The 27863-nt window shown below is 33.8% G+C and overlaps 3 protein-coding genes across 3 annotated transcripts; all 3 read right to left on the bottom strand.

The window, feature by feature from the left end:
* Nucleotides 1-141: 141 nt before the first annotated feature.
* On the bottom strand, nucleotides 142-9361 carry LOC145311861 (putative NAD(P)H nitroreductase YfhC). The gene is made up of 10 exons (XM_080150870.1): nucleotides 9317-9361; nucleotides 8784-8844; nucleotides 7769-7928; nucleotides 7319-7425; nucleotides 6777-6816; nucleotides 4171-4251; nucleotides 3208-3301; nucleotides 2465-2560; nucleotides 1683-1790; nucleotides 142-209 (listed from the first exon to the last, which is right to left on the bottom strand). Exons 1-10 carry the CDS (start codon nucleotides 9344-9346, stop codon nucleotides 183-185), a joined length of 804 nt encoding a protein of 267 aa, XP_080006996.1. The 5' UTR covers nucleotides 9347-9361; the 3' UTR covers nucleotides 142-182.
* Nucleotides 9346-25125, bottom strand: CIAPIN1 (cytokine induced apoptosis inhibitor 1). The gene is made up of 9 exons (XM_080150869.1): nucleotides 25000-25125; nucleotides 24428-24514; nucleotides 23998-24097; nucleotides 14458-14559; nucleotides 12552-12679; nucleotides 11971-12080; nucleotides 11009-11090; nucleotides 10049-10107; nucleotides 9346-9721 (listed from the first exon to the last, which is right to left on the bottom strand). Exons 1-9 carry the CDS (start codon nucleotides 25102-25104, stop codon nucleotides 9631-9633), a joined length of 864 nt encoding a protein of 287 aa, XP_080006995.1. The 5' UTR covers nucleotides 25105-25125; the 3' UTR covers nucleotides 9346-9630.
* On the bottom strand, nucleotides 25111-27727 carry Nup62 (nucleoporin 62). Its single transcript, XM_080151814.1, has 3 exons — nucleotides 27340-27727; nucleotides 27018-27133; nucleotides 25111-26797 (listed from the first exon to the last, which is right to left on the bottom strand). Exons 1-3 carry the CDS (start codon nucleotides 27707-27709, stop codon nucleotides 25493-25495), a joined length of 1791 nt encoding a protein of 596 aa, XP_080007940.1. The 5' UTR covers nucleotides 27710-27727; the 3' UTR covers nucleotides 25111-25492.
* Between the last annotated feature and the right edge of the window lie 136 nt (nucleotides 27728-27863).

Raw genomic sequence — 27863 nt, 5'->3', positions numbered from 1 at the left:
TGCTAAATAAGGCACTACTAAATAATATTATTAACTATCAAGACTAACAATAAGATTTTAAGATACAGAATCTTTGTCTACCCTGTTCTAGTTTACAAACAGATTCATATAAGTTTTGTCCCTGTAAATGTCTTGTTTGTCGCGTCTGAATTCCATTTAGTTTTAGTGATGATTGTTTGTTTTTATTCAATATTTGTCCTCATAATAACCTAAAAAACAAAATAAAAATAGTTTTTTGACCAATTTAAAGTAATTATAAAGTTGAGATGCTGGAACAATATTCTTATCTTAAAAGTAAGCTAGATAGGTATACATTTGTTTCTTCCATTTCATATCCAAACTATACCAAAAAAATATCACAAGTGTGAAAAATTTAAAAAAGCTTATCTCAAATGATTCAAAATTGTCCAATTCGGAGAAAAAAAGTAAATCCACGTTATACCCCAATAAAGCAACTCATGCCCTTACGAAAAATGTCTCCCTTTTTCATTTTTCACCGTGCAAAGGAATGTGCTACTGTATTCAAAAAGGGGAATATCATAGATTTTAATTTTCAAAAGGATATTTAATTTTAAATTGCCAACTGCATGCAAAAAAAGTGTTGATTCCATCTTGATTTTCTTTGTAAACCAATATAATACAAAACCATAAATTTAATATGTGTTTCAAAAGTTATTAGAATTGTACAAGTTTTTAGTGAGCATCGCACTTTATTCTAAACAAATCCTGTGCACGCACCTGTTTTCAATTAAAAGAGGATGCCATAATTAAAATTATTTCTATTGTATAGGAAGATTATACAAGAAGACTGTGTAGAACAAAACAAATTTTATTCATTAATTTTAAAAGGATAAATTTTTAAAAGCGAAGCTTTTCTATAATTAGGGTCGGTCCGTCCGTACGTCCGTCCGTCCGTACGTCCGTAACGGATAGCTTTTTTCGTTAATTTAGACATGTTAGAATTGTCCTATCGATTTCAAATTTTGCATGGTGATTCCTTCAGTAGTTAGGTACGATTTAGAAAGCGTAGCAACTCTATAATCATTACCAAAATGTCCGTACGTCCAGTTTAAACATGTTGATTTTTTAACTTTTTTAAATACCTTTTTTCGTTAATTTAGGCATGTTATAATTGTCCTATCGATTTCAAATTTTGCATGGTGATTCCTGTAATAGTTAGGTACGATTTAGAAAGCGTAGCAACTCTATAATCATTACCAAAATGTCCGTACGTCCATTTTAAACATGTTGATTTTTTTACATTTTTAACAACAAATTTGTATGTGACCTAATTATCTGATTGGTCTGATTTTTGATATACTGATTCCTAGGACAACAAAGTACAATATTAAAAGCAAAGCAACTCTATAATCAAGTCCTAAAAATGTAAGTATGTCCATAATCATTATCCTGTATCAAGCAGTTTTTCAACAAATTTACTTACAATTTTGCTTTGACTCTTATACATTCGCATTCTGATTATTCAGTTCTGACATTATACAAGTGTTAATGTCCGTTTGTCCTTCCATTTCAGAGCTTCGCTTTTATGGATGTTGTCATCCTTGTTTTTTAAAGATGACAAAATTAAGATATTTTTGGACTTTAGTTGACTTTAGGACGCAAGAAAATACTCTGGTTAAAGAAATGCTGCGGTAATTGAGGATATTCTTTAACAATTTTACCTTATCTTGCCAAGGACCTCTGGTGGATTTAAATTTTTTGCCTGGAGCCACTTTGCCAAGAATGAATGCTCCAAATACTCTATCCTCTTCCTCCAGCCCAAGATATTCCTGAACAATAATAATGTTCACGTAACAGATCTTTAGTATAGATGTATATACCTCCCCCCTTTTCCAATGACCTTTTTCGTCTGCTAGCAAATGGTATTCTGCTGCTTGGCTCTGTCAATATTCCCGACACTATTGGTTCATATTCAAAGACCCAATTGAGAGTCGGCGCAAGGTCATTGGGATAGGGAAATACAGTTATTTAAACCGTTCCCCCAATATTGTTTTACTATAATGTCCACGTGACTTATCACACACAAACACACCACACATTCAATGCATATGCAACAAAACTAAGCAATCACATTATGTCCATGTTTTATGTTGATATTGAATTTGGTACAGTTAAACTTTGTAATCCTTTAAACGCCAAACATTACATCTACCTACAGGATAATGTTTGGCTAACCCAAATAAAACTAGACCCAAGCCACAGATTATTTTACAAACATAGATGCTCATTATAACTCAATTAACTCAAAGCCGAGAAAATCACGTTTCCCCCAAAACGTTTCAGACAGACGGACATATCGAATTATAGAGTAGCTTCGCTACTAAAAAACATACTTTTATTATTAAGTTTTTAAAATCTATAAGTGTTAATGTTTGTTTGTCCTACCGTCTGATTTTAGAGTTTTGCTTTCATGGATATTGTTTTAACTGAAATTGTTTTTTACCTTGAATTGTTTGCTGTCTCTGGCATGCTTGCACCAGGTGTGAGATGACCAGAATCCTCCCCAACCAGGTAGAGCCGTCAAAGCCAGATGAATATTCTGCACAAACAAAAAAATCAAAAATCAAAAATCAAAAATCAAAAAAGGAGATTAAACGGAAGGGAGATATCTTTTTTCTTGATATAGATGGATTCATCATAATATAGCAAAGGTTGAAAAGAGGAAAGAATTTATTTTTATAACTTTTTTCCTTGATATAAACTGACTATATACATATTACAGCAAAGGTGGAAAAGAGGTAAGAATTTTGTCTTCAGAATTTTGTTCGATTGATAATATGTTTTCCAATATGGCTTCGAAACCCGTTAATATCCGCTGGACTGAGAACCGGTTCTCAATCAATTCATGTATAACATCGTATTACAGACAATTTCCCATGAATATTAATAAATCTTAAAATTGTTACCAGTTTTGTTAGTCCTTCAGACCCACGGGGCTAACAAAACTGGTTTTAATTTATAATTTTTTATCTTAATGTTCGCGAAAAGTTGTCAATAATATGATGCAATAAATAACTAGGTATTCTTTAACGGGTCTACATTTTTCTCTAGTGTAAAGAGATTTCACATTGTAAAGAACCTATTTTCGGAGTATTGGAATGTTAATTACGACATACTAATCACAAATTTTATTAGATCATTATAGAGTAAACAATCAATTTTGTAAATAAAATTGTTAAATCTGACCTGGACACTGCAAGCTGTAGCACAGATTTCTTCCCATTCTGGCAACAATTTATCTGGCAAGGCCTGGCGCTTCATACAGATTATCAGCATATGACTATAAACAAATAATTTTAGCAATATGAATAGGTATACAGGATAAATCTATCAATTTTTTTTTCCTTTGGTGTGGTGGCTACGCCCCTAGAGGCCTCTAAGAGCACGTAAAATGTTTTCTTTCTAATCGATGTAAAGATCAGCTGTTTACCAAAACCCTTTTTTCCGTCGCATGTATTTTTTTGCAATATCTCTTGGGAGGGCGGGACCCTCCCCCAAAATAGCTATAAACTTTCCCAGGACCTATAACCCAGCTAGCCTATTAAGAAGAACCATATCGGTTCTTCGGTTAGCGAAATCATACGTTATAGACAGTAAGATATATAAGTTTTCCGGAATTTTAAAGTTAGGGGGAGATTTGAAATCTGCATCAAATTTTGAGGATTTTTTATAAAATTCGTTTTTTATATAATTCTTTATCTAAAAGCGGAAATGCAATTTAAGTTAATTAATTTTGGCATCTGTGATTGGCGGATTTAAAAAATCTGCGCTCTGATTGGATGGCGTACATCACTCAACCAATTAGAGCGCAGGTAGTTTAAAATCCACCTATCCTATTGGTCAAAATTAATTAACTTAAAATGCATTTCCGCTTTTAGATAAAGAATCATACAAAAAACGAATTTTATAAAAAATCCTTAAAATTTGATGCAGATTTCAAATCTCCCCCTAACAATAAAATTCCGGAAAACTTATATATCTTAATAGACAGACAGACAAACAGAAATCCGTTTACTCTATTATAAGAATATTTTGTGAAAACGTAGAAATAAGGATCGAGCACTTTCTTGTCTAAAGGTGCAGTGGATGGGGGTGATTTATTGTTAATTCACCAATCCTTGTTACCCTGGTTATTGTTAAGTGTCCAACCTGGCATTAGCTGGGAGCAGACTCTTCAAACTTTGATACTTTACATCAAACTTGGTCATGTCATCCGAGGTCAAATTCTCTCTGAACAAATACAACTTCATTTTAGGGTCAGTATAGATCCTCTCCTCAGGGATCCAAAGGGATAAGAAAATAGCCGATAAATTAATGAACAAGAGAGGTATTTTTGGAAAGAGGAATATACATAGAAAACGCCTATGTAAATTAGAAAATCCGCAGAAATCATATTTGCAAGTTATTTGCAAAACTCTGCGATGTTAATTTGCAAAATTAATTTCATGCCTTAAATAACTTATGTAGAAAAAAATCTTTTTTGAAATGTGTTTATCTATAAGTTTTGAACATAATTAAGGCAAAAAAATTTTCTTTAGTGTTACTTTTTTCACCTTATATATTAAAAAGCAGTTCCTCACATTTTATGATAAAACAAGGTATAGGAACAAAAAACATGTTTTTTCTTGATGTAAACACAATAATTGGCATAAAATATATCATCCTGAATGTAAAAATCAGATATAGGATCCTTTTTAGAGTAAAAAAGTAACAAGACATTTTTGCAAAGTATGAAAATCTAAAGAAAATAGTTTTTTTTATTTTGATGTACATATCAGATAAATGTATATAAAATTATATTCCATAACTGTGGTAAGATGTCTGTCTGTCTGAAGCTTAAGATCTCAGTAACCACTGAACCGATTGGGCTCTACTCTTCAGAGAATATACCTTCTGGTCATGTGATGGTTTTAAGCTATTTTCTTAGGGGGGAATTCCCTCTCCCCCCCAAAAAATTATCCTTTTTTTCTTTTTCTTTTTAAATTCAAATAACACAAAAATAGGTTGATCAAACCTCTTGGGGAAAAGCCCCTAGAGGCTAGGGGCGAAACCGCTAGATATTATTATGTGATTTCAATTCAAAGTATTATTGCGGGGGGGGGGGATAAACTGTAAGGATATATCTATTTTACTTTTTAATAGAAATTTGGAAATTAAATAGAGAGGGGGGAGGGATAGAAATAACCCACCACTCAAAATTACTCAGCAAATTCTTATTAAAAACTTCAAAAGGAATTTAAGAAAATTTCCAAATATTTAAAATTAGACACAAAACCCTTGATTCTCCTTGTTTAAAATAATTGAAAATATTGTAGAGCTAATATCATAATTAATCAAATATCATAAGTAAAAACTAATAGAAATATTGTATAATAAGTAAATATACATACATCATGTACTAATCATGTATGTATTAATTTTTGGAAAAATATATATAAATAAGTTAAGCTTAACCATAGGAAAAACCATAGGCAAAGATAACAACATCAATAAAAAGGGATTGTCAAAAAGTTAAAACTTTTTGGTAACGATTTAGAATTCTTTTAATTTCTAAATCGGATCTAACTGTTACAAGAATAATCGTCCAAAGTTTGAAATCGAAAGTACAATTCTAGATACCTTAAATAACGAACAGAGCTAACCGTGGCGTACGTAATATATAACAGACAGTACAAAAAAAAGATCGAAAAATGAAACAGTTATACTTAAAGTAATTTTTAAAAATTTTAGAGTCCAATTTCATTTAGAAGTAGACAATAACATTTTATTCCCCATAGAAATAGACCAAATAAACTTAAAAATCTATAAAAAAAAATTTCGGTGAAAATGCATAGAGCACAAAATAAAGGTAGGTATATATATATAAATGTATGTATCCAGGGCCAGCTCAGGCTTGATGGAATGTAAGATAAGGAATGCAATATAAAATATATGTTGATCTTGGATATATAGGAATACCATAATTCTATAGAATATAGGGTAAGTAAAAGTCAAAACATCATATTTGTTTATTTTGTTGAAAAATGGGACAATACAGTTTTTTTCTGACTCACCCTGTATAAATAATACTTTGATTTAAGTTTGGCAATTAAAAAGCTTACCTATTCTATGAAAATTACCTAACTAATAAAAAATGTGATTTCTTATTGTATAGGTAATAGTCTACTTCTTTTAAAACTACGAGGAGAATAGTTAATTTGTTTACTCCTTAGTTATGCCAATAATTCTTCATTTTAAAAAGAAACTTAAAAAATATAATTACTAAAAAAATATCTTATATTAGTTTGTACACTAGCTAAAACCGTTACTTAACAACCTAATCGTTATTGAACAGAATTAAAAAATGTACGTAAATTAAATGAATAACATATCCTAAAAATATCAGAAGAAATATCTTTGGCCGTGACTTTATCCCTGGTCGATCAGATAGATATAGAAATACCAAACATTCATCAAGCTATCGGAAACAACCAAATAATTTTGCCTTCCGATCCTGAGCTTAACAAAATTTTCGAAATTCTTTATTATGTATGTAAACAGCACGGATTATTATTATTTTTTACTTAGGTAATATATGTATCATAATTTTACGATACAGACATAAAAGAAGTAAAAATATAAATAAATTATAAATAATTAAGACAGTTTTAAAAAGAATAAAGATACCTCATATTCATTTTATGATTGTAAAAATCTATCCAGAAATAATGAGAGGGCCATTATAGTTGCTACGTTCTAGAAAAAATTACACATACCTATTAGTTGAATACCAGTCCTCAAGAAACTCGAGATAATCTGTAAAATATTAAGTCTAGTACCTATAAATAATAGTTTTTACTAAAACATTTTTAAAATCAGATAAGTTAAAGTTATTCTAAAAATTTAAAAGAAAGATTTATGACATACAAATCCCTTAGAAATACATTTATCTCGTATTCATTCGAATCCTGTGGATAAGAACCGGTTCTCATCCATTCGAAAAAACTATGTCTATCCATCTTTCTCTACGAATATAAAAATGTACGATCATAAGATTAAAGCCATTTTTTTAGTCTTATAATTGTACATTCTATATCCGCGGAAAGCTGTTTACAATACGATGCGAGAAATAACTATTATGGTAGGTACTATTTTTCAGATTTTTTTGAGGGGATTGTCAGACAAAAACATCAAAGATTTCGGTGCTGTATCTATTTTTTATTGAGTTCTTTTGTGTTCAAGGTTAGTGGCAAAAAGTGGCTTTTCAAAAGTTCCTCTCCCAGCTCCTCTTTCTTTTTAGGTAGGCTTAATATCCTGCCTAGCATGTTCTGGCTGCCAGAGATGGCCACATACCTCCAGGGTTCTGTCTTGTGATGAGTTGGGGCCCAGTTAGCAGCCTCCAGTAAATATGACAAATCTTCATCGCTAAATATATAAACTATGTTGATTTCAACAAACAAAAAACTATTGAAGATTTTGTTCTGGTAGAAAATATCTCACTTTCTTTTAAGATACTTGTTGATCAGAATAGTATTCATGTGCTGATAATGCATCAACACAAGAGTTTTTACTATTTTAGTCTTCTTTTTATTATTAGCCAAATAGTTCATATTTTTTAAATTTGAGTTACAGATGTTTTGTACATAAACAGTCTGTAAAAAAAAAATAATACCAATTAAACAGTAAGATTAGTAACATATTAGGTAAATAATCTTTAAAATTATTAAAAAATCTAGAAAGGATCCACTTTAACAAAATTACAACCCACCTTAAAATTTCACCACATAAATCTTTAGGCATGATGGACCTTCTGGTTTTGATTAGATTGAGCACTTGATCTTTGTTTGGGAGGGATGTTTCATCCCCTCCTCCCCCGCCCCCAGATTCTAGTGATAAAGTTAACTTCTGACGTAACTTCATGACATAACCTAAAGAAAAATAATCAGTTAGTCTTTCTTTAGAAAAAGAGCAAACATTACTGTTTTCTCGTTATAAATAAAATACCTAACCTTCCAAATAAAAATTTTGTACAGTGAAAAAAGCAGACAATGCCATCTATTAAAGAAAAAAAGTCAAAATATCAAACAGACAATAAAGACTTAATGTGTGTGTGTGTGTGTAGCCTCGGCACTTCAATCATCATTCTGTTAATACTTTCTTTGCCAAGTTCCACCCAGTAAGACTTTATCTTAGTCGTAAACAAATTTTTACCTATCTCAATTTTAAGACACAATAATACTAGTCCAAAACTAGTCTACATAATAACCAAAAAGCGTGCGTCAAACCGTTGAAAGGATACCTGTTTAAAAATTATTTAATTGCAGAGAGAGAGAGAGAGAGAGAGAGAGAGAGAGAGAGAGAGAGAGAGAGAGAGAGAGAGAGAGAGAGAGAGAGAGAGAGAGAGAGAGAGAGAGAGAGAGAGAGAGAGAGAGAGAGAGAGAGAGAGAGAGAGAGAGAGAGAGAGAGAGAGAGAGAGAGAGAGAGAGAGAGAGAGAGAGAGAGAGAGAGAGAGAGAACAATGAGGTGTTTATTACAATAGTCCCAAAACTTTTATAAATTACGTTTTCCTATTCGTTGGCTTAACAACTTTGGGTACATTAGTATATTTGATTAGTTGGTTAAATAACGTTTAACCACTATATAATTGCAATGTACATAAGGGGTAATTTTGAGTATATCATTGGATATGGATTCATGGAAGTACATCAATTTATCAGCCATTGTCTTATCCTTTTAGATTCATGAGCTAATTGTAAAATAACCATCTATAAATGTAAACCTACCTATTAAGAATGCAATGCAATAGATGAGAAATAGTTGAAATATCAATGGACCCGACACATCCTAAAATTACAAAACGTTGTTCTATAAAATATATCTTGTGTGTTATACTTTTATGTGGAATATATGGTTCATTGCCCATACAAAAAAAATTAACAATAAAGTTTTCCAATGTATTCTTTGATATGAAAGTCAAAATTCAAACCATACAAGTTCAAATTCCATTATAATCGAAAAAATTCATTATGCTTAATATTGATGTCACTTAAGAAGCATTGATTTCATGATTAATAACATTTTACTAACATGTAAGCTAAGGCTCGAACCCATGAACTCTAACCTAATAAGTTATGCGTTAAACTTTAAGCTAAAGTTTAACTTTAAGGGCGAGATAGATAGGACCTAAGAAAGATTTATTTATCTAATTCTACACACCCTTTGTTACCAGCTTCAAGAGCAGAATTTTACATACAGGGTTAAAATGATTTGATAGTTCTAAGTTCTGAAGGAAAATAATATAAGCAGGTATTATTACCTGTAAAAGCTCTAATATGTAGTCTAACATTTCTTCTGAAAAAAAAATACTTATACAAATGCTTAAAAGTACTAGTATGTATCTTTATCACAAGTTAACAGTTGTAAAAACCAGAAATTACTTAGGCATGAAATAATAAAAATCAATGACTATGAAAATTTTTCATAATAAAAACGTAATATTACTTTTAAATCAAATAAATTAGACCAATACAAATGTATCATATAAACTGTTTATTTAATATTAAAATAAGATTTTTATGGATTAAATAATCAAGCCTAAGCTCAAGAGATTGACTATTAAGGGGCTAAAATTTATTTATCAGCATTAAGCTGACGATCAGACAACTGGATCTTTTCTCCAGGTTTGAAAGCTGGCATCCCAAGGTAGGGACAACTGGCACATCTAAACAAAAAGAATACTCATATTTGTGCAATTTATGATATAGATATTATGGTAGTTATAAAAAATCAATTTTGAAAAGGTAGGTAAATAATAATGTGTTGTTTGCGTCTGAGGACAAATGATAATTCCTAATAAAAAATAATGCTTCTTTCGTATTTAGTTGGTCGAGTTGTGTAAAACTAGTACCTTCAAATAAGTGTCAACCCCAAAGGAAAGACAAACTTTTTTTCAAGCAGTGAAAAAATCCATTTTTTTACACTTAGCCGGCGAAAAAACAAGGACAACCTTGAGAAAAACATGAACTGCATAAAGAAACCCAAATTATACCTAAAAGCATCACCAAGGTAACAGGATCCACAGGACGAAGTTACAGATTTCTGGGTTGGCTAAAATAAAAATAGAAGTTTAGAGATATAATTTTTGCTTCAAAGTACATTTATCATCAAGCACTACCAACTAAAGTTTTTTTCAAAAAGGGAGTTTTTTCCCGAATTTCACATTCATCCAAACCCTAAAAATTACAATTTATCACGACGTGTCTCAAATGGGTGCTATTTTGAATAGGTTTAATCCCGTTAAAGGCAATTTTAAGTAATTTAACAAATTAAAATTTTTTAGCCAAAATTTTGTTTCACACTTTTATGTTTTTAAATACGTCCAATGCTCAACGTGAAAAAAAACCTTTAATATTAAATGTCTCTATCAAATATTCAAAGAATTGATTCATCAAAGTATCTGTCTATGGATATTAAGATATTTTATAATAAAATAAAAATATTAATTTTATATGCGACTTAAAGGAGATGATTTTCCAATAAAAGTATAAATTATAGCACACTTTTATAATTAAGAAACATTAAACTTATTGAATATGAAGTATCATTGTATTGCACTTAATAAGAGAGATTTAAAGACAAAAATACATCATATTTACAAGAACTTGATCTAATATCAAAATTAAAACTATGAAATAGGACACATACGGAACTTCTTATATAACACAGATATCCTTAATGCTGTTTTGTTTAAAAGCTTATTTTCCAATACTAAGTCACTTCACATATCTAGCATGAAATATTAGTATGATGTTAAGCTAACTAAATATTTTGGTGCTTTACATCCAACCTATTTTGTAACCGCTGAACCCTCAGTCACCCGACCGCACCTTAATCCGTTTATTACCCTAAATTTCACCATCTAATAAAAGAGAAAATTTATTTTACACTTTTTAATGCCAAATAAGATTTATTTAGCGTTTATTATCTTCCCTGTTACCCTGCAAATTACCTGTTTGCCAGCGTCAAGCTCCTCTCTGAGTCCACATGAACAGTCTTTACATGCTTTCCTTTTACCAGTAGTGCCACACACTCTGAAAGTAAAAACACTTTTTAGCATATCCCACAGATCCGATTAGACTAAAAATACAAATCATTCATAAACAAAAAAAAATATTTTTTTCTCATAAAGAAGTGGAGATTATACTTATTTCGTTAACTTTTTACGAAAGTTTTGACATTGATTGAATTCAATCCCTTTTAATTACCATTTTAAACCAAATTATGTAAAACAGATAAAAGTGAAAAAAATTCTTAACATATTCCTTAAAAATATCTTTCTAAATATCATTATTTTTATAAAATACTACAACAGTTAAATAACGTCAATAAAACAGCACCTTTTGAAAATTCTTTTCTTCTGTTTTATTAGATAAACTAATGTACATTGTACAATAATATCACAAGATAATAAAAAAAACTAAACTTACTGCATATATGTACTGCCTAAAAAGAGCGAATTTTGGAATTTATTAACTTATCTTTTTTGCACTGCTATCAGTTGTGGTTAATAAAATTCCACACAAAAATGTACCTAGAATTTTTAATTTAATGATTACAACTCTTATATTTTTATGCAATATGCAAATCTTGTTATAAAAATACTTAACAACATAAAAATTTAAGATTTGTTGTAAATATTAGCTACAACGCTTAATTTTATAGAATCAGTTTAATCTCTTGTTCTTTCTAAGGAAGTCGTAGTTTTTTTGGTGGGAGGTCATTTTGTTCTCGTGGCGATTTCTCTTGGGAGGGTGGTGGTACTGAAACCTCCCCAAAATATTTTGAAACCTTCCTTTGACCTATGAGAAGCTATTTTCTAAAGAAGAACCATATCGGTTCAGCGGTTGGCGATTAGACACAGACATCCTGTTACATATATATTCTAAGTTGAAAATGTGAACTTGGAAATACCTCAGGGATTGTGGATCAGGTTTGACAAGATCTGCTTCATCAAGAAGTGTATCTTCATCAATAAGTTCAACTGTGTCGTCATCCAGGTCATCTAGAGTCCATTTATTGGCCTAAAACATATTGCCGTTGTTTAGTAAAAATAAAGTTTTTAAAATGCTAAGTAGCCTTCCCAGGAATAAGGTATAACCAACAAATAAAAAAATAAGATAAAAAGGTTGCCATTACTACTTCATTACTTAAGGATTAACCATCAAAAACTGATGAAATCACGAAATATTTAGGTAGGCACAAATATTTCATTCCAGTTAATACAGTTGTTGTTGGTTACAGCTGTTAAGTACCAAGAATTATTCGTTTTCACGAACTTTTAAAACAAAATATTAAAGATTGAAAACGTCAAGAATTGTAAACACAAAAAAAATAATGTACTTTGCGTTATTTAAAGTTAAATTATTTTAGGAGAAGAGCAGGTCACCTTCCTAAAAACCCTTTGAAGACGATATTTATAAAAAGATAAATCTCATAGTAGCATAGAATTTACTACCTAGAGACATGCCTACGAATCCCAGAAAGCTTTATACCTGTCCATTGGTTGCAGCTGGGGCAGCCTCTACAGGTTTCTTGGCAAAGGATAGCAGGCGGGAGGCTCCAACTTCAAACTTTGGCTTGGTAGCTTGCCAGCTGTACACAGGAGACGTAATCTTCCCATCTGAAGAGGATTTCAATTAGATTTAATGTTCTTATGAAAAGAATCGAATATTTACATATTTAATACCTAACAGTTTTTTATGAGCATAGCTAATGGCTTCGCCATTAATAATAAACTTTAAGGACTGCGCCTGTAAAAAAAAGGAGCGAAGGTGGTTTGGGAGTAATTCCCCTGTGAATAAATCATATTTTTAAATATACAAAAGCGTTTCCTGCAACTTTTTTGGATGTACATAAACTTGTTTAATCTCAATTTTCGCAAATTCTAATAAAGAATACAAGACGACGAAACATATTTTTCTTTACAAATTGAAACAAAGGGCATTCAATAAAGGAATAATCCCTGTTCTGCAAGTTTATTACTTTTAAATAACACCATCTCATTTTTTCATATTTACATAAACATGGACAATGTTGTTTATAATTTTTTTAATTTTTAAAAGGATCAGTAATCTGCAGCACAGAAATAATATAGAAAGTAAAATATGCAATAAAAGAACTGCAGAGAAAACTGTAATTTTAAATACAGAGAGCGAAGGGGGGGGGGGATTTATATAGACTAACAGACTAGGTTATAAGCTATTTTATTGTGTATGCTTTACCCTTAGTTGTACTAATGATTGAGTTAAATCTTTTGCATTGTAAAGTCCTAGACTGTAAATATAAAGTAGAGAAAACTAGGTACTACTTGGACACTAAAGATAGAAACACAACTTATGATATTTTTTTAATTCCATTCATGGAATACAATTCTAATTTCTTTCACTGACTTAAATAGATCCTCAGATCATTATCATAAAATGTAAAAAATGAGAGTTAAAAGACATTTATATGTAATTGTATGGGATATCTTTGCAATTTGAATCTTTCAGAGTTACTGAGTGTCAGACAGTCGGACAGAAATACTTTTATGGAGTGGCCGCGCTTCTAAAAATGTATTTTTAAAGTTTAGGCCAAACAGTCATGGCAGAGGTTGAATATGCATCTTTTTTTTTTTTTTGGGGGGGGGGGTGGTACTTCTTTTAATCTCAAAAATATGGGAATCAACCAAATTTATGTTTCATAATTGTATCTTTTTGTTAACTAATGCAACGACAAATATTTTAATCAAAATTCTTTTTTAAATATTTGTAATCCTGTTCAAAATGAAAAGATTTTTTCATAGAAAATCTGAACAAAACTATCAGGGAAATTTTAATTGCTATTAAATAAAAAAAAATCTACCTAGAAAACCTGACAAACTAAGTGTTTAGTAGATTTGGTGTTTTAATTTAAAATATATATCAAGGGTTATTTTGATGATACCTCTTTTTGATCAAGTTTCAAAATTCCTAACTTCATCGTATAAACTAAACGTAGTCCTTTCAAAACAGATAAAAATATGTTTTAAAAAAGGATTACAGTACATAACACCTACGCAAGCGTACAAACTTTATAAAAAAGTATACAATCTTTGATAAAAATGCATAATTCACAGAATTAAACTTTAAAAACCTTATTAATTTAATACTTTACTTATTTATAAAAGAATTAAATAGGTAATATTGTCAATCTTTAACATAAGTTGCAAATTTCTGTCATAAAAAGTCTCAGTCATACATAATAGCGGATGCAAAAGCTTGCGAAAAGGTAAGGATGGCAACACCCCCTTCAAAATTGAAATAGGGAAAAATGCCTCACCTTTTTTCACAAACTTAACAAATACACCTATAAATCAAAACCATGTGCAAACCACTCAGTCAAGCGATTAAATGAGAGGTTTCATTCACAAATGTTTACCTGTCTCTACTATAACTTGTACAGGTTCCTGACAATCTGTGAATCCAGCTTGAATTAGCCTGGACCTAACAGAAGGTAGGTTGGATTCTTCACAAGGTTCAACTGAACAAAATAATTTTTAAAATCACTTGTGGAGAATGCATTTCTTTCAGTTTAATATTAACATAGGGGTGTATATTTTCTAGGGTTGGGCCGGATATCCGGTGTGGCCGGATATCCAGCCGGATATCCTGCCATTTTAATATCCGGCCGGATACCGGATATTGAAACTATCCGGCCGGATATCCGGCAATATAATCTTTTATATTTTACAACAAAAATCTTTGTTTTTTTAATCTTAAATGGCTGTAATTTTTTTTTATTATTGAAGCTAGAAGAACAATTTTTTCTGAATATGTTTATTTTTATGTAAATTTTATATTAGAAATCTCAAAGGATAAATTTTGGCGGTGGCAGCAGTACTTGGCAGCTGCCAGCCGCAAACCGACGGTTGGCAGGTAAACGGCAATGGATTTTATGAAATTGTAATATGTCATGAACATATATAAAAAAGCCTAAGTTTAAAATTTGAAATCTGTAAGTAAAGATTTGCGGTCACAGCAGGGTTGTCATTTTGGGCGGGCGCTTTTGGGCGGGCAGTTTTGGGCGGGCGGTTTTGGGCCGCCCAATATAAGGTCCTTTTGGGCAGTTTTGGGCACCCCCCTTTTAGGGGGAGAGAAAAAGGGGAGGGGGTTAAAAAAGAGGGGGGGCGGGCCTATTTTTTGGGTGATATCTATAATACAAAGTAGAACGATGTCTGTCCGTCTGTCCGTCTGTCCGTCTGTCTGTCCGTCCGTCCCTTAAGATCTCGGTAACCACTGAACCGATCGGATTCTACTCTTCAGGGTATATACCTATTGGTCCTGTGGTGGTTTTAAGCTATTTTCTTGGGGGGTGGGACACCCCCAACCCCCTCAAAAACAAAAAAAATCCCCCCCATTTTTTTTTTTTTTTTTTTTTTTTTTTTTTTTTTTTTGTAGAAGAATTCTTTTGAAGAAATATTCTTTTGAAGAAATATTCTTTTGTAGAAGATTTCTTTTGTAGAAAATTTCTTTTGTAGAAGATTTCTTTAGTTCTTCTTATTTTTTTTTTTGAATTTTTTTGTTGTCATCTCTTGGGGCAAAGCCCCTAGAGGCTAGGGGCGAAGCCGCTAGTTCTTATAATAAAGTAACAGTATGTTTCTGTGTTTGTCTGTGTGTTTGTATGTTTGTACCGAAGGATCTCGCTAACCGCTGAACCGATCGGGTTCTCCTTAACAAGGTAGCTTCTCATAGGTCCCGGGAAGGTTTATAACTATTTTCTTGGGGGGTGGGACACCCCCAACCTCCCCCAAAAAATGAAAATTCCCCCCCCCCCAAAAAAAAATTATTTTGAATTTTTTTAACTAAAATTAAAAATGAGGGGGAGGGGGCATCCCCCCCGAAAAGAAAAAAATTTTCGCCCCCCCAAAATTTTTTTTTTACTTTTTCTTTTAAAATCTAAAATAAGAAATTTAATTTTTAAATTCGACTCTCTCCTAAAGTGCCCTCAGAGGCCTCTAGGAGCGTAGCCGCTAGTCCTTATACTAAAGTAACAGGATGTGTGTCTGTTTGTTTGTGTGTCTGTGTGTTTGTACCGAAGGATTTCGCTAACCGCTGAACCGATCGGGTTCTCTATAACAGGGTAGCTTCTCATAGGTTCTGGGAAGGTTTATAACTATTTTAGGGAAGGGTACCACCACCCTCATAAGAGAAATCGCCCCTAGAAAAAAATTACTCCCCAAAAAACTTTTTTTAAAATTTTTTAAACTAAAAATAAAAATGGTGGGAGGAAACCCACCCCCCTCCAATTTTTTTACTTTTTCTTTTCAAATCTAATATAATAATTGGATTATCAAATTTGACTCTCCCCTCCTCAAGTGCCCCTAGAGGCCTCTAGGGCCGTAGCCGCTCGTTAACTATATAAATTAGTAAGCTATTTTGTATCTAGAGAAGGATTTCGCCAACTGCTGAACCGATATGGTTCTCCTTTCCAGTGGAGCTTTTATAGGTCCTGAGATGGTTTTAGGCTATTTTATTTATAATAATAAGTCTAGGTATGGTTTTAGGCTATTTTATATCCTTTTAATATGCTTTTTACGACATTTGCCCAAAAAGAATGCCCAAAACCACTTTTGGGCGCCCAAAACCCGCCCAAAACCCTTTTGGGCAATTGGGCCGCCCAATATCAAAAAAAGTGCCCAATTCGACAACCCTGGGTCACAGGAACCGTTTTAAGATTTCTGGAGACCTGGAGGTTCAGGACTTGCAGGATTATACCTGGAACCTGAAATCGACTTGAACACCTATATTACATATGAGGATGTACGACTATAGGATATTTTAGTATTAGATAACATGAAATGCTTTGTTTAAGTAAAATATATTTTTACTTTTTACCTGAATGACCTTACCAGATTTGCTGGCATCCAGGTATTAAAAAAATTTCAACTCTCAGTTATGTGTCATACCCATATTTTGAAAGTCACTCAGTTATAGCCCTCTACCTTTATACACAGAAAATGGGATAGAAAAAAACAGAGGGGATGGGGGCAGGCATTCAACGCCACCTCCCTGCCCATCCTCCAACCGTCAGGGGTTGATATTACAGATTGAGGGTAGTTAATTAGATTTATTTGCTAAGAAAAAAGATCATTTAATACCTAGTTACTTAAGGGGGGGGGGGGGGTTTTAATGCAACCATCTCGTAATCAATGTATAAATGGCACTTAGAATTCGAATTTCGATCTCAAATTTTGCATGAGTAATCCTTGGTAGGTCTATTTTCCCTAAATCGAACAAAAAGTTGGAAAAGTAACGGCTGGCAGCTGGCGGCTCAGCCGTTTAGCCGTTTTTGCCTATTTTCAGGGCAAATTCATCATTAATTACGTAGGAATCAACTTTTAAAAACAGATTTTTGGTTTAATTCATGTTAAATGATAGCAATAACCATTTTTTAAATTTCTAGTACCAGCTGCTAAACGGCTAGAACCGGCTAAAAACGGCTGGGAGCTGCCAAGAGTATGAAGAGTTGATAGGGCATGTGACATGTCTAGGGGTAGGTTTTTATGGTTGCTGAGCTCAAAAATGCTACCAAAAATGGTGGCAGCCCATCCATATGGCAGCTGGGTAACAGCTGCAGCTCAGCTGGTAACGGCCAAGAGTAGAATGAGTAGATAGGGCTTGTAACGTGTCTAATGGTAGGTTTTTATGGGTGCTGAGCTCAAAAATACTACCAAAAATAGTGGCAGCTCAATCATATGGCAGCTGGGTAACGGCCGCTGCTGAGCTGGGAGCTGCCAAGAGTTGAATATGTAGATAGAGCTTGTGACGTGTCTAGGGGTAGGTTTTTAGGGGTGCTAAGCTCAAAAATACTACCAAAAATAGTGGCCGCCCATCCATATGGCAGCTGGGTAACAGCTGCAGCTCACCTTGGAGCGGCCAAGAGTAGAATGAGTACATAGGGCTTGTGACATGTCTAGGGGTAGGTTTTTAGGGGTGCTAAACTCAAAAATGCTACCAAAAGTAGTGGCAGCCCATCCATATGGCAGCTGGGTAACAGCTGCAGCTCAGCTGGGAGCGGACAAGATTAGAATGAGTAGATAGGGCTTGTGACGTGTCAAGGGGTAGGTTTTTATAGGTGCTGAGCTCAATACTACTACCAAAAATAGTGGCCGCCCATCCATATGGCAGCTGGGTAACGGCCGCAGCTCACCTTGGAGCGGCCAAGAGTAGAATAAGTAGATTGGACTTGTGACGTGTCTAGGGGTAGGTATTCGGAGTGCTGAGCTCAAAAATACTACCAAAAATAGTGGCGGCCCATCCACATGGCAGCTGGGTAACAGCTACAGCTCAGCTAGGAGGGGCCAATAGTAGAATTAGTAGATGGGGCTTGTGACGTGTCTAGGGGTAGGCTTTTATGGTTGCTTAGCTCAAAAATACTACCAAAAATAGTGGCCGCCCATCCATATGGCAGCTGGGTAACAGCTGCAGCTCAGCTGGGAGCGGCCAAAAGTAGATGAGTAGATAGGGCTTCTGATGTGTCTAGGGGTAGGTTTTAATGGACGCTGAGCACAAAAATTAGTGCCGTCCCTTCTATATGGCAGCTGGGTAATGGCCACAGCTCAGCTGTTTTTTGAGGCTTAAAAAATTGATTATTTCAGTGGAACTAAACTTTTCCCTATTAACATTTTACCTTTTTTTCATGGATATATTACTAATAACTCTTTTTAATTACTATATTTCACTGTTTCAAGAGCTGAAAACTACCATAAAACGGCTGAGAAAAGCTAACAATAGCCAAAAGTACATAGCATGTGACATGTCTAGGGGTAGGTTTTTATGGGTGTTGTAAAATACTACCAATAAAAGTTCGGGTAACAGCTACAGCTGAGCAGCAGCCCTTACCATGCTGCCATATGGATGGGCTTTTCTATTTTTGGGAGTATTAATGAGCTTGGCACCTATAAAAACTTACACCTCTTTGACACATCACAAGCTATGTCTTTACTTGTTTACTTTTATCTGTTGGTAACTGTTCTCAGCCAATTTCAGCCGTTTTACAACTAAATCAATACATTGATAAGGTGTTGTTATTAATAATATAAAATGACAATAGTGTATTTATACTGAAATATTCAATATTTGGTTATCCTTCAATAGTCCCAATAGTCAATGAGTCTTAAATAACGGCTTACTGCTAAGCTTAGCTGTTACCCAGCTGCAATATGGATGGGCGGCCACTTTTTTTAGTAGTATTTTTGAGCTCAGCACCCATGAAAACCTACCCCTAGACATGTCACAAGCTCTATCTACCCATTCTACTCTTGGCCGCTACCAGCTGAGCTGCAGCTGTTACCCAGCTGCCATATTGATAGGCGGCCACTATTTTTGGTAGTATTTTTGAGCTCAGCACCCAATAAAACCTATCCCTAGACACCTCACAGGCGCTATGTACTCATTCTACTCTTGGCTGCTCCCAGCTGAGCTGTAGCTTTTACCCAGCTGCCATGTGGATGGGCCGCCACTATTTTTAATAGTATTTATGAGCTCAGCACCCCTAAAAACCTACCCCTAGACACGTCAAAAGCCCTATCTACTCATTCTACTCTTGGCTGCTCCCAGCTGAGCAGCGGCCGTTACCCAGCTGCCATATGGATGAGCTGCCACTATTTTTGATAGCATTTTTGAGCTCAGCACCCATAAAAACCTACCCCTAGACATGTCACAAGCCCTATCTACCCATTCTACTCTTGGCCGCTACCAGCTGAGCTGCAGCTGTTACCCAGCTGCCATATTGATGGGCTGCCACTATTGTTGGTAGCATTTTTGAGCTCAGCAACTATAAAAACCTACCCCTAGACATGTCACAAGCCCTATCTACACATTCAACTCTTGGCAGCTCCCAGCTCAGCAGCGGCCGTTACCCAGCTGCCATATGATTGAGCTGCCACTATTTTTGGTAGTATTTTTGAGCTCAGCAACCATAAAAACCTACCCCTAGACATGTCACATGCCCTATCAACTATTCATACTCTTTGCAGCTCCCAGCCGTTTTCAGCCGGTTCTAGCCGTTTAGCAGCTGGTACAAGAAATTTTAAAAATGGTTATTGCTAACATTTAACATGAATTAAACCAAAAATATGTTTTAAAAAGTTGATTCCTACGTAATTAATGATGAATTTGCCCTGAAATTAGGCAAAAAACGGCTAAACGGCTGAGCCGCCAGCTGCCAGCCGTTACTTTTCCAACTTTTTGTTCGATTTAGGGAAAATAGACCTACCAAGGATTACTCATGCAAAATTTGAGGTCGAAATTAGAATTCTAAGTGCCATTTATACATTGATTACGAGATGGTTGCATTAAAAACCCCCCCCTTTTTAAGTTTTAACCTTAATTTTATCCTATTATACACAGTTATAGAATCTCGACCACAAAGATTTTTTTATCCAATCTTGACAAGTGAGGTATTTTTGGAAAGAAGAATATATATAGAAAACACCTATGTAAATTAGAAAATCCACAGAAATCATATTTGCAAGTTATTTGCAAAAATCTGCAATGTTAATTTGCAAAATAATTTCATGCCTCAAATGACAAATTTAGAAAAAAAATCTTTTTATGAAACATGTTTATTTATAAGTTTAGAACATAATTAAGGCAAAACAATTTTCTTTATTGTTACTTTTTTCACTCTATATCTGAAAAAAGCAGTTTCTCACATTTTATTATAAAAAAAAGGTATAGGAACAAAAAATATGTTTTTTCTTGATGTAAACACAATAATTGGCATAAAATCTATCATTCTAAATGTAAAAATCAGATATAGAATCCTTTTTAGAGGAAATATAGTGCAAAAAGTAACTAAGACATTTTTGCAAAGTATGAAAATCTAAAGAAAATAGTTCTTTTTGCTTTTGATATACATATCAGATAAATGTATATAGAATTAGTGATCAAAAACTATAAAACATGTTATAAGTTTTTTCCACACTGTCATTGATTAAATTGCACTTTTAGGTTAAAGAATTACCGAAGTAGTGCATAAAAACTCTTTTTGTGAAGTAATTAAACAAAATAAATGCCAAAAAACCAACTACATAATGGTCTACTGCATTATAAAAAACGCCTAATTGTTGATTTGAATTTATTTTGTTTAATAACTTAATAAAAAGAGTTTTTATGTGCAACTTTGGTAATGAGTAAACCTAAAAGTGCATTTTAATCAATGATAGGGTTGAAAAAAGTTATAACTTGTTTTATAGTTTTTGATCACTAATTTTATATCCATTTATCTGATATGTATATCAAAATCAAAAAGAACTACCTATTTTCTTTAGATTTTCATACTTTGCAAAAATGTCTTTGTTACTTTTTGCACTATATTTCCTCTAAAAAGGATTCTATATCTGATTTTTACGTTTAAGATGATAGATTTTATGCCAATTATTGTGTTTACATCAAGAAAAAACACATTTTTTGTTCCTATACCTCTTTTTATCATAAATTGTGAGAAACTGCTTTTTTCATATATAGGGTGAAAAAAGTAACACTAAAGAAAATTTTTTTGCCTTAGGTATGTTCTAAACTTATAGATAAACATATTTCATAAAAGATTTATTAGTAGCGAAGCTACTCTATAATTCACTTTGTCCGTCCGTCCGTAACGCTATGGGGGAAATGGGATTTACTCAGCTCCTATAAAAGATAGAATGCTGAAATTTTTTGACAACATTCCCATCATCAAGGAGCACAATTAAGTATAAAACATCGATGACGGTAGGACCGCTTTTTAGCAGGTCTTGGGCTATTTTTGTATTTTTCACATTTTTCTCAATATCTTCTGTGTTTATGGTGCGATTTTCAAAATTTTTTCAGTTATAGAAATCTAAATTAAATTTTCAGTCCTTTAAAGAAACCAACTATGACGGTCAGACTGCCTTTAAGCAGGTTTTAGGCTATTTTTGTATTTTTCACATTTTCTCCGTATCTTTGGTGTTTATGGTCCGATTTCCAAAAATTTTTTAGTTATAGATATCAAAATTAAATTTCCTGTCCTTTTAAGAAAACAACTATGACGGTCAGACTGTTTTTCAGCAGGTTTTAGGCTATTTTTTTTTATTTTTCACATTTTTCTCCATATCTTTGGTGTTTATGGTACAATTTCCAAAAATTTTTCAGTTATACATATCTAAATTACATTTCCTGTTGTTTAAAGAAAACAACCATGACGGTCCTTTTTGCAGGTTTTTGGCTATTTTTAAATTTTTCCATATCTTTTTCCTAATCTTAAAACTTTTTTTGGATATCAGTATCAAAATAATTTTTCCCATTGTTATGAGCATCTTTTATGTTATTTACTTTGATTGTCAACATTATACAAAATAGAACAGGGTTTCATGTTTATTTTCTCCAATAAATCAATTATTAAATACACTTTAAATCTACTTGTATGTATTACCATCTATGATTTTATTTTTTGTGCTTTGTTACTTATGGAGGTTGTAATCCTTGTTTATAAATAAGTCATTTAAGGCAAGAAATTAATTTTGCAAATTAACATTGCAGATTTTTGCAAATAACTTGCAAATATTATTTCTGCGGATTTTCTAATTTACATAGGCATTTTCTATGTATATTCCTCTTTCCAAAAATACCTCACTTGTCAAGATTGGATAAAAAAATCTTTGTGGTCGAGATTCCATAACTGTGTATATAAAGTAGTAAGCTTTTTTTGTGTGTAGCGAAGGATCTCGCTAACCGCTGAACCGATATGGTTCTCCTTTAGAGTGAAGCTTCTTAAAGGTTCCAGGGTGGTTTTAGGCTGTTTGATTTTTATAAAAAAGTCGTTGTAAGGTTTTAAGTTATTTTTCTGCACTTTCATGTCCCTTCTAATATCCCTAGATACTAGGGACGCAGCCGCTAGTTTAATATAAAACACCAGTTTATGAAGAAATTTTTTTGCGGGTATAGTCCCTTTCGTGGTAACGGCCCTTAAGGAGCGATTATTCGTATTTTCACAGAAGCTTTCCTCCTATTTTTAGCCCCTCACGGGGGACTCTAACTTTGCGGGGCCAATTGCCTAACCCTGCGGGGCAATCACCTAACCAAATATAACCTAACCTAACCAAAAAAAAATATTAAAAGCAATTTTAAAAATACAACGAATCGCCCCTTAAGGTGCGTTGCTACGAAAGGGACTATATCCTTTTTTGATACTTTAATATGTAGTAATTTGGCCGGTTATCCGGCTGGATATCCGGTAATTTGGCCGGATAACCGGATATTAGCCGGATACCGGCGTTAGCCGGATATCCGACCGGATACCGGATATCCGGCATTTAAAATCAGCCGGATATCCGGTATCCGGTCAAAAAAATATCCGGCCCAACCCTAATTATTTTCCATTTGAATTTATTTCCCCCAACCCTCAAATGGTTTATTTAGTAAAACTACTGAATAGGTAGGTATTTTCTTTTTTTTAATTGTGAAAGTGAATAACAAGTGTATAACTTGGTGTAAGAAGTTAGAATCTTAAGCAGATATGCTGAACTATCAGAATGTGAACATATAAATACCTATCCACCTATTAAAAGTTTAATACTAGGTGCCAGAACCTTTAGCCCTCATGCTAGAATATTAGAATGTAAAAAGTTTAAATACCTACCTATAACAAGTTTACCACTTGGTGCCAGAACCTTTAGAAAATATGCAAGAATATCAGAATGTGAACAATTTAAATACCTACCTATTACAAGTTTACTACTTAGTACCAAAAACTTCAGATAATATGCGAGAATATCAGAATAGGAACAGTTTCAATACCTACCTATGACAAGATAACCACTAAGAGAAAATTTTTTGAAAATATTCTATAATATCAGAATGTGAACAGTTTAACTACCTTCCTATGACAAGTTTACTACTTGACCAAAAACTAGAGAAATATGCTTGAATATCAGAATGTGAACATTAAAATACCTACCTATGACAAGTTTACCACTAGGTGCAAGAACCTTTAGAAAATATGCCAGAATATCAGATGAATGTGTGGAAACAGGCAGACCAATACAACCAGAATATATCTACAACAAATATAGAATTAGAAGAATATCAAGTTTTTTTTCAGAAATACATAATAAAATTATAATTTGGTCTTAAAGTTGATTTCAATTGTTTTTTTTTTCATGAAAAAAAGTGTAGGTAAGTAACTAAAATAGCATTTAGATCAGAAAATGCCATCCTGCATTTTATTTACCTAACAATAAACGACGTACATAACCAGATTGTAGGAAAATTTTAGTTTTTTTAACATCTTTTACTTGAATGGGGAAAATTATCTAATTTTAATAGCCCAACGTATTTACCTAGTTATTTAAAATTACAATGCAGAAAAAGTATATGCGTATAGGTACCTTATTAAAAGATGATTGTGCATGATTTCCCATTTTCACACGTTCAAAATTCTCTACAGATACATTTCCGTCTGAACCAACCTTGTCCTTAATAACAAATCCTTATAGTATTTTTATTTATGAGCAAAATAATTAAAATTTAAAATAAAATTGTATTCACTTAAAAATCATAGTCAAATAACAGCCTTTGCAAGACATGGAGAGGACTACCTATAATAAATTAAATGTGATAAACTGAAGCCATCTACTCTTATTAGAGGACTTGGACATAATTCTAGAAATATTGCTTCACATTCTACGCTTTTATCTCATTATTAGAACATTAGAGGTAGTGAATAAATAAAACAAATATTTGTCTGAAAGTTCTAACTGTGCATTCATGGAAACGGTAATGAGTTGAACCTGATTTTGGCCTTGATATTACAACTCCCCCCCCCTTCCCCCTAATAACAATCTATGTCGCACACCAGACATAGCAGCATTTAAACCGTCTTTAGATGTGACGAAGTGTTGGACCAGGATTTAAACCTATCAGTCACCTTCCAGTATATTCAAAATGAGATAAAACCTACCTTCATAGTATTGACAGAGGACTGTAGTTTATCGGCATCATTTCCCAAATCACTCCAAACCAACAAAACCTTATCACTTGAACTTATATCTCCTAAAAGATCCATTTTTTGTCTTAAATAATAGTTTACATCTTTAAAAAAAATATAAGCGTACAAACACTCAGGATTATAAAATCACATTTCTAAAGTGGTAACATGAAAAATAATTTATCGTAGAAAATAATGTTATCAATGTAACCTATTCATTCAACTAGGTAAGTATACTGTATACAAAAAAGCAATTTCATGATATTCAAGTTTTGAAACTTTACAAAATTAAAGATTAGGAAACGGCTAGTTATGTTATCATTTAAAAGTTAGATTTGATTTAAAGTACCTATGACTTTATATTTTCGTTTTATATGTTAGGCATCAATAATAAGTAAAAAAGGAAATCTGTGAAAAAAGTTGTAATGGGGTTTTAATGGCTTTTTGTTAAATTGTACAAAAAGTTTTAGTCATTGAAAGATCTGTGAAGACGCTCACTGTCTCTCTTTTGAATCTGTGTGATCCTTTGAACTTGCGCCAACTGTTTCTCAATATTTCCAGCATTGCTGTCGATCCACTGGAGACTGTCCATGTGAGCATTTAAGATCTTGGCAATCTGTGCCACAGGGTCAGCAGAATCACTGCCTCTATTGCCAAGATTAAGGTGGGCAATAACTTCCTTTAAATCCTCAGACATGCGTTTGAGTTGTGCATCCAGATTCTCAGCTAGTTGATAGGTACGTTCACGCTCTGTATCCACCGGTCCTCCGCTGCCAGCACCAATAGAGGCCTCCAGAGGACGCAAGGCTTCCTCCAGCTCTGTCTGTTGACCGGCCACAAAGTCAAGCTCGTGTTCAAGCCTTTGTTGATCTTGTCTAACCCTGGAAACTGTATCATTTAGCGCCAGGATTTTTTCTCCATTTTTAACAAGGAGTTGATCCCAAGCATTAACTTGGCTGGACTGATTAAGAAATTGTTTCTCCATTTCTTCAAGCTCCAAGGTCCATTTATTCATATTTTCCTCCAGCTGCCTGAAGGACAGATTTGATGCTTGTACAGCTGCAGCTGCCGACGAAGTAGTAGTTGTTGTTGACGTGAGACTGGCCTGAGTTGAGGCTACAGCAGGTGCAGCCAAATTACCGAATCCCACACTGGCAGCTGAAGATGTGGGCAAAGATAGGCCACTAGACGTGGTGGTTGCACTACTGGTAGACAAAGAAAATCCTGTGCTCGCTGCTGAAGTACCTGTGCTCAATGACGGCAGCGCAAATCCACTGCTAGCTGTGGTTGTTGCAGTAGTTGTCGCAGTTCCAGCCAGCGAAAATCCTGAGGCAGTACCACCTACGGCAGCAGTTGGTTTTGTTGTAGAAGCACCGCCACCAAAAGAAAATCCTCCAGGAGCGGCTGCTGAAGTAGCCGCAGCAGTTGTGGTTGCTGTAGAAGTGCCAAGACCAAGTGGAGTACCAGAAGTTAGACTACCACCCCCAAGCTTTGCTCCAAATCCACCAAGACCTCCGCTAGTTGTGGAACTTGTTGTTGTAGGTGTACCACCCAGGGAAAAACCTGACAAGGGAGTAGCTGCTATGCTTGTAGCAGCCGGTGCTGTTCCTCCGAGTGAAAAACCTGAACTGGCGGATGACGTTGTTCCTCCAAGAGAGAAACCTGTGCTTGCAGCAGGAGTAGCAGTGGTTGTAGCAGAGGCTCCCCCACCAAATGAGAATCCTGAACTAGCCGTAGATGTACCACCCCCAAGGCCAAATCCTGTTACAAAGAATAAAAATACATTAATTTATTGAAAAAATTCATTGGAATAAAAAAAGACAGCAAACAATGAAAAAAAAATTAACATAAGTTTACTTGTTACCTATTGTGGCACGGTTTATAAATGGAAAAAATATTTCTAAAAATAATTTGATTTTAACTTTAAACAATCTAAAAACTTCTTGAATCTTAAATTCTTAGGTAATCATTATGTTTTATTCTATTCCTGCTGTAGATCCAAAAGAAGATCCTGTAGAGGTTGTGGTTGCAGCCGCAGGGGCCACAGCAGCAACGGGTGTAATTGAGAGGCCACCAGCTGGTTTAGCAGCCCCACCAAAGCTAAAACCTAAATCATGTTGATTACTTAATAATTTATCTAAAATGATTTTATTCTTAAACGTTCCTTAATATTTTTAAAAGTAAAATTGTCATCTCAAGTCGTTCATTAAATACCAAAGGTAGGTAAATGAACCTAAAACCAAGTAATTATTTTGGGTATATTTATCATAGCCTACCAATTAAACCGAAACAAAAGCAATATTAATCAAGTAATCGTTCCTGAAGATGGAGCGGCCGATGTAGCAGCCGGGGCAGCTGGTGTGCTAGCAGGAGCTCCTCCACCAAAACTAAAACCACCAGGAGCAGCAGGCTTGCTGGCGGCCGGTGAACTGAAGCTAAATGAACTAGAAGCTGGCGAAGCTGTACCGCCTAATCCACCAAAGGCTGGAGCAGCAGCCGTTGTTGTAGCCGCTGCACCGCCAAAGCTAAATCCTGAAGCTGCTGGTGTAGTTGCAGCAGCTGCTGCACCGCCACCGAATGAAAAGCCGCTTGAGGCAGCGGGTGTTGACTGTGTGGTAGCGGGGGCACCAAAACTAAACCCTCCACCACTCCCGGTGCTTGAACCTTGGAATGAAAATGACATTTTAGATGAGATTTATCAATTTCTGAAATTGTGGAAAAAATAAGAGGTTTAACTTAACAAAATTTTATTGAAGTCACTTTCAGTGTTTAAAAACTAGCGAAATATTCATTATACAAATTGCTTTGAACTTTTCATGATTTTCTATCTTTGAAGC

This window comes from Acartia tonsa, chromosome 2 (assembly GCF_053477335.1).
Source record: "Acartia tonsa isolate MP-2025a chromosome 2, ASM5347733v1, whole genome shotgun sequence".
NCBI lineage: Eukaryota > Metazoa > Arthropoda > Copepoda > Calanoida > Acartiidae > Acartia > Acartia tonsa.
Note: the sequence above shows the minus strand (reverse complement) of the source record. Positions and strands in the feature narration are given on the sequence as shown.

Bases quoted from the DNA above. Each gene is read 5' to 3' on its own strand.
- LOC145311861 (XM_080150870.1), bottom strand. From the start codon at position 9,346: ATGTTAGACTACATATTAGAGCTTTTACAG. The intron at 8,845-9,316 runs GTAATAATACCT...TTGTAATTTTAG, and splicing joins ACATATTAGAGCTTTTACAG to GATGTGTCGGGTCCATTGAT. The intron at 7,929-8,783 runs GTAGGTTTACAT...ATTTTTCTTTAG, and splicing joins TTGCATTGCATTCTTAATAG to GTTATGTCATGAAGTTACGT.
- CIAPIN1 (XM_080150869.1), bottom strand. From the start codon at position 25,104: ATGGATCTTTTAGGAGATATAAGTTCAAGTGATAAGGTTTTGTTGGTT. The intron at 12,680-14,457 runs GTAAACATTTGT...AATCCTCTTCAG, and splicing joins ACAAGTTATAGTAGAGACAG to ATGGGAAGATTACGTCTCCT. The intron at 9,722-10,048 runs GTATAATTTGGG...CTTTTTGTTTAG, and splicing joins TACCTTGGTGATGCTTTTAG to ATGTGCCAGTTGTCCCTACC.
- Nup62 (XM_080151814.1), bottom strand. From the start codon at position 27,709: ATGTCATTTTCATTCCAAGGTTCAAGCACCGGGAGTGGTGGAGGGTTT. The intron at 27,134-27,339 runs TTACTTGATTAA...AACATGATTTAG, and splicing joins CGCTCCATCTTCAGGAACGA to GTTTTAGCTTTGGTGGGGCT. The intron at 26,798-27,017 runs GCAGGAATAGAA...GTATTTTTATTC, and splicing joins GATCTTCTTTTGGATCTACA to TTTGTAACAGGATTTGGCCT.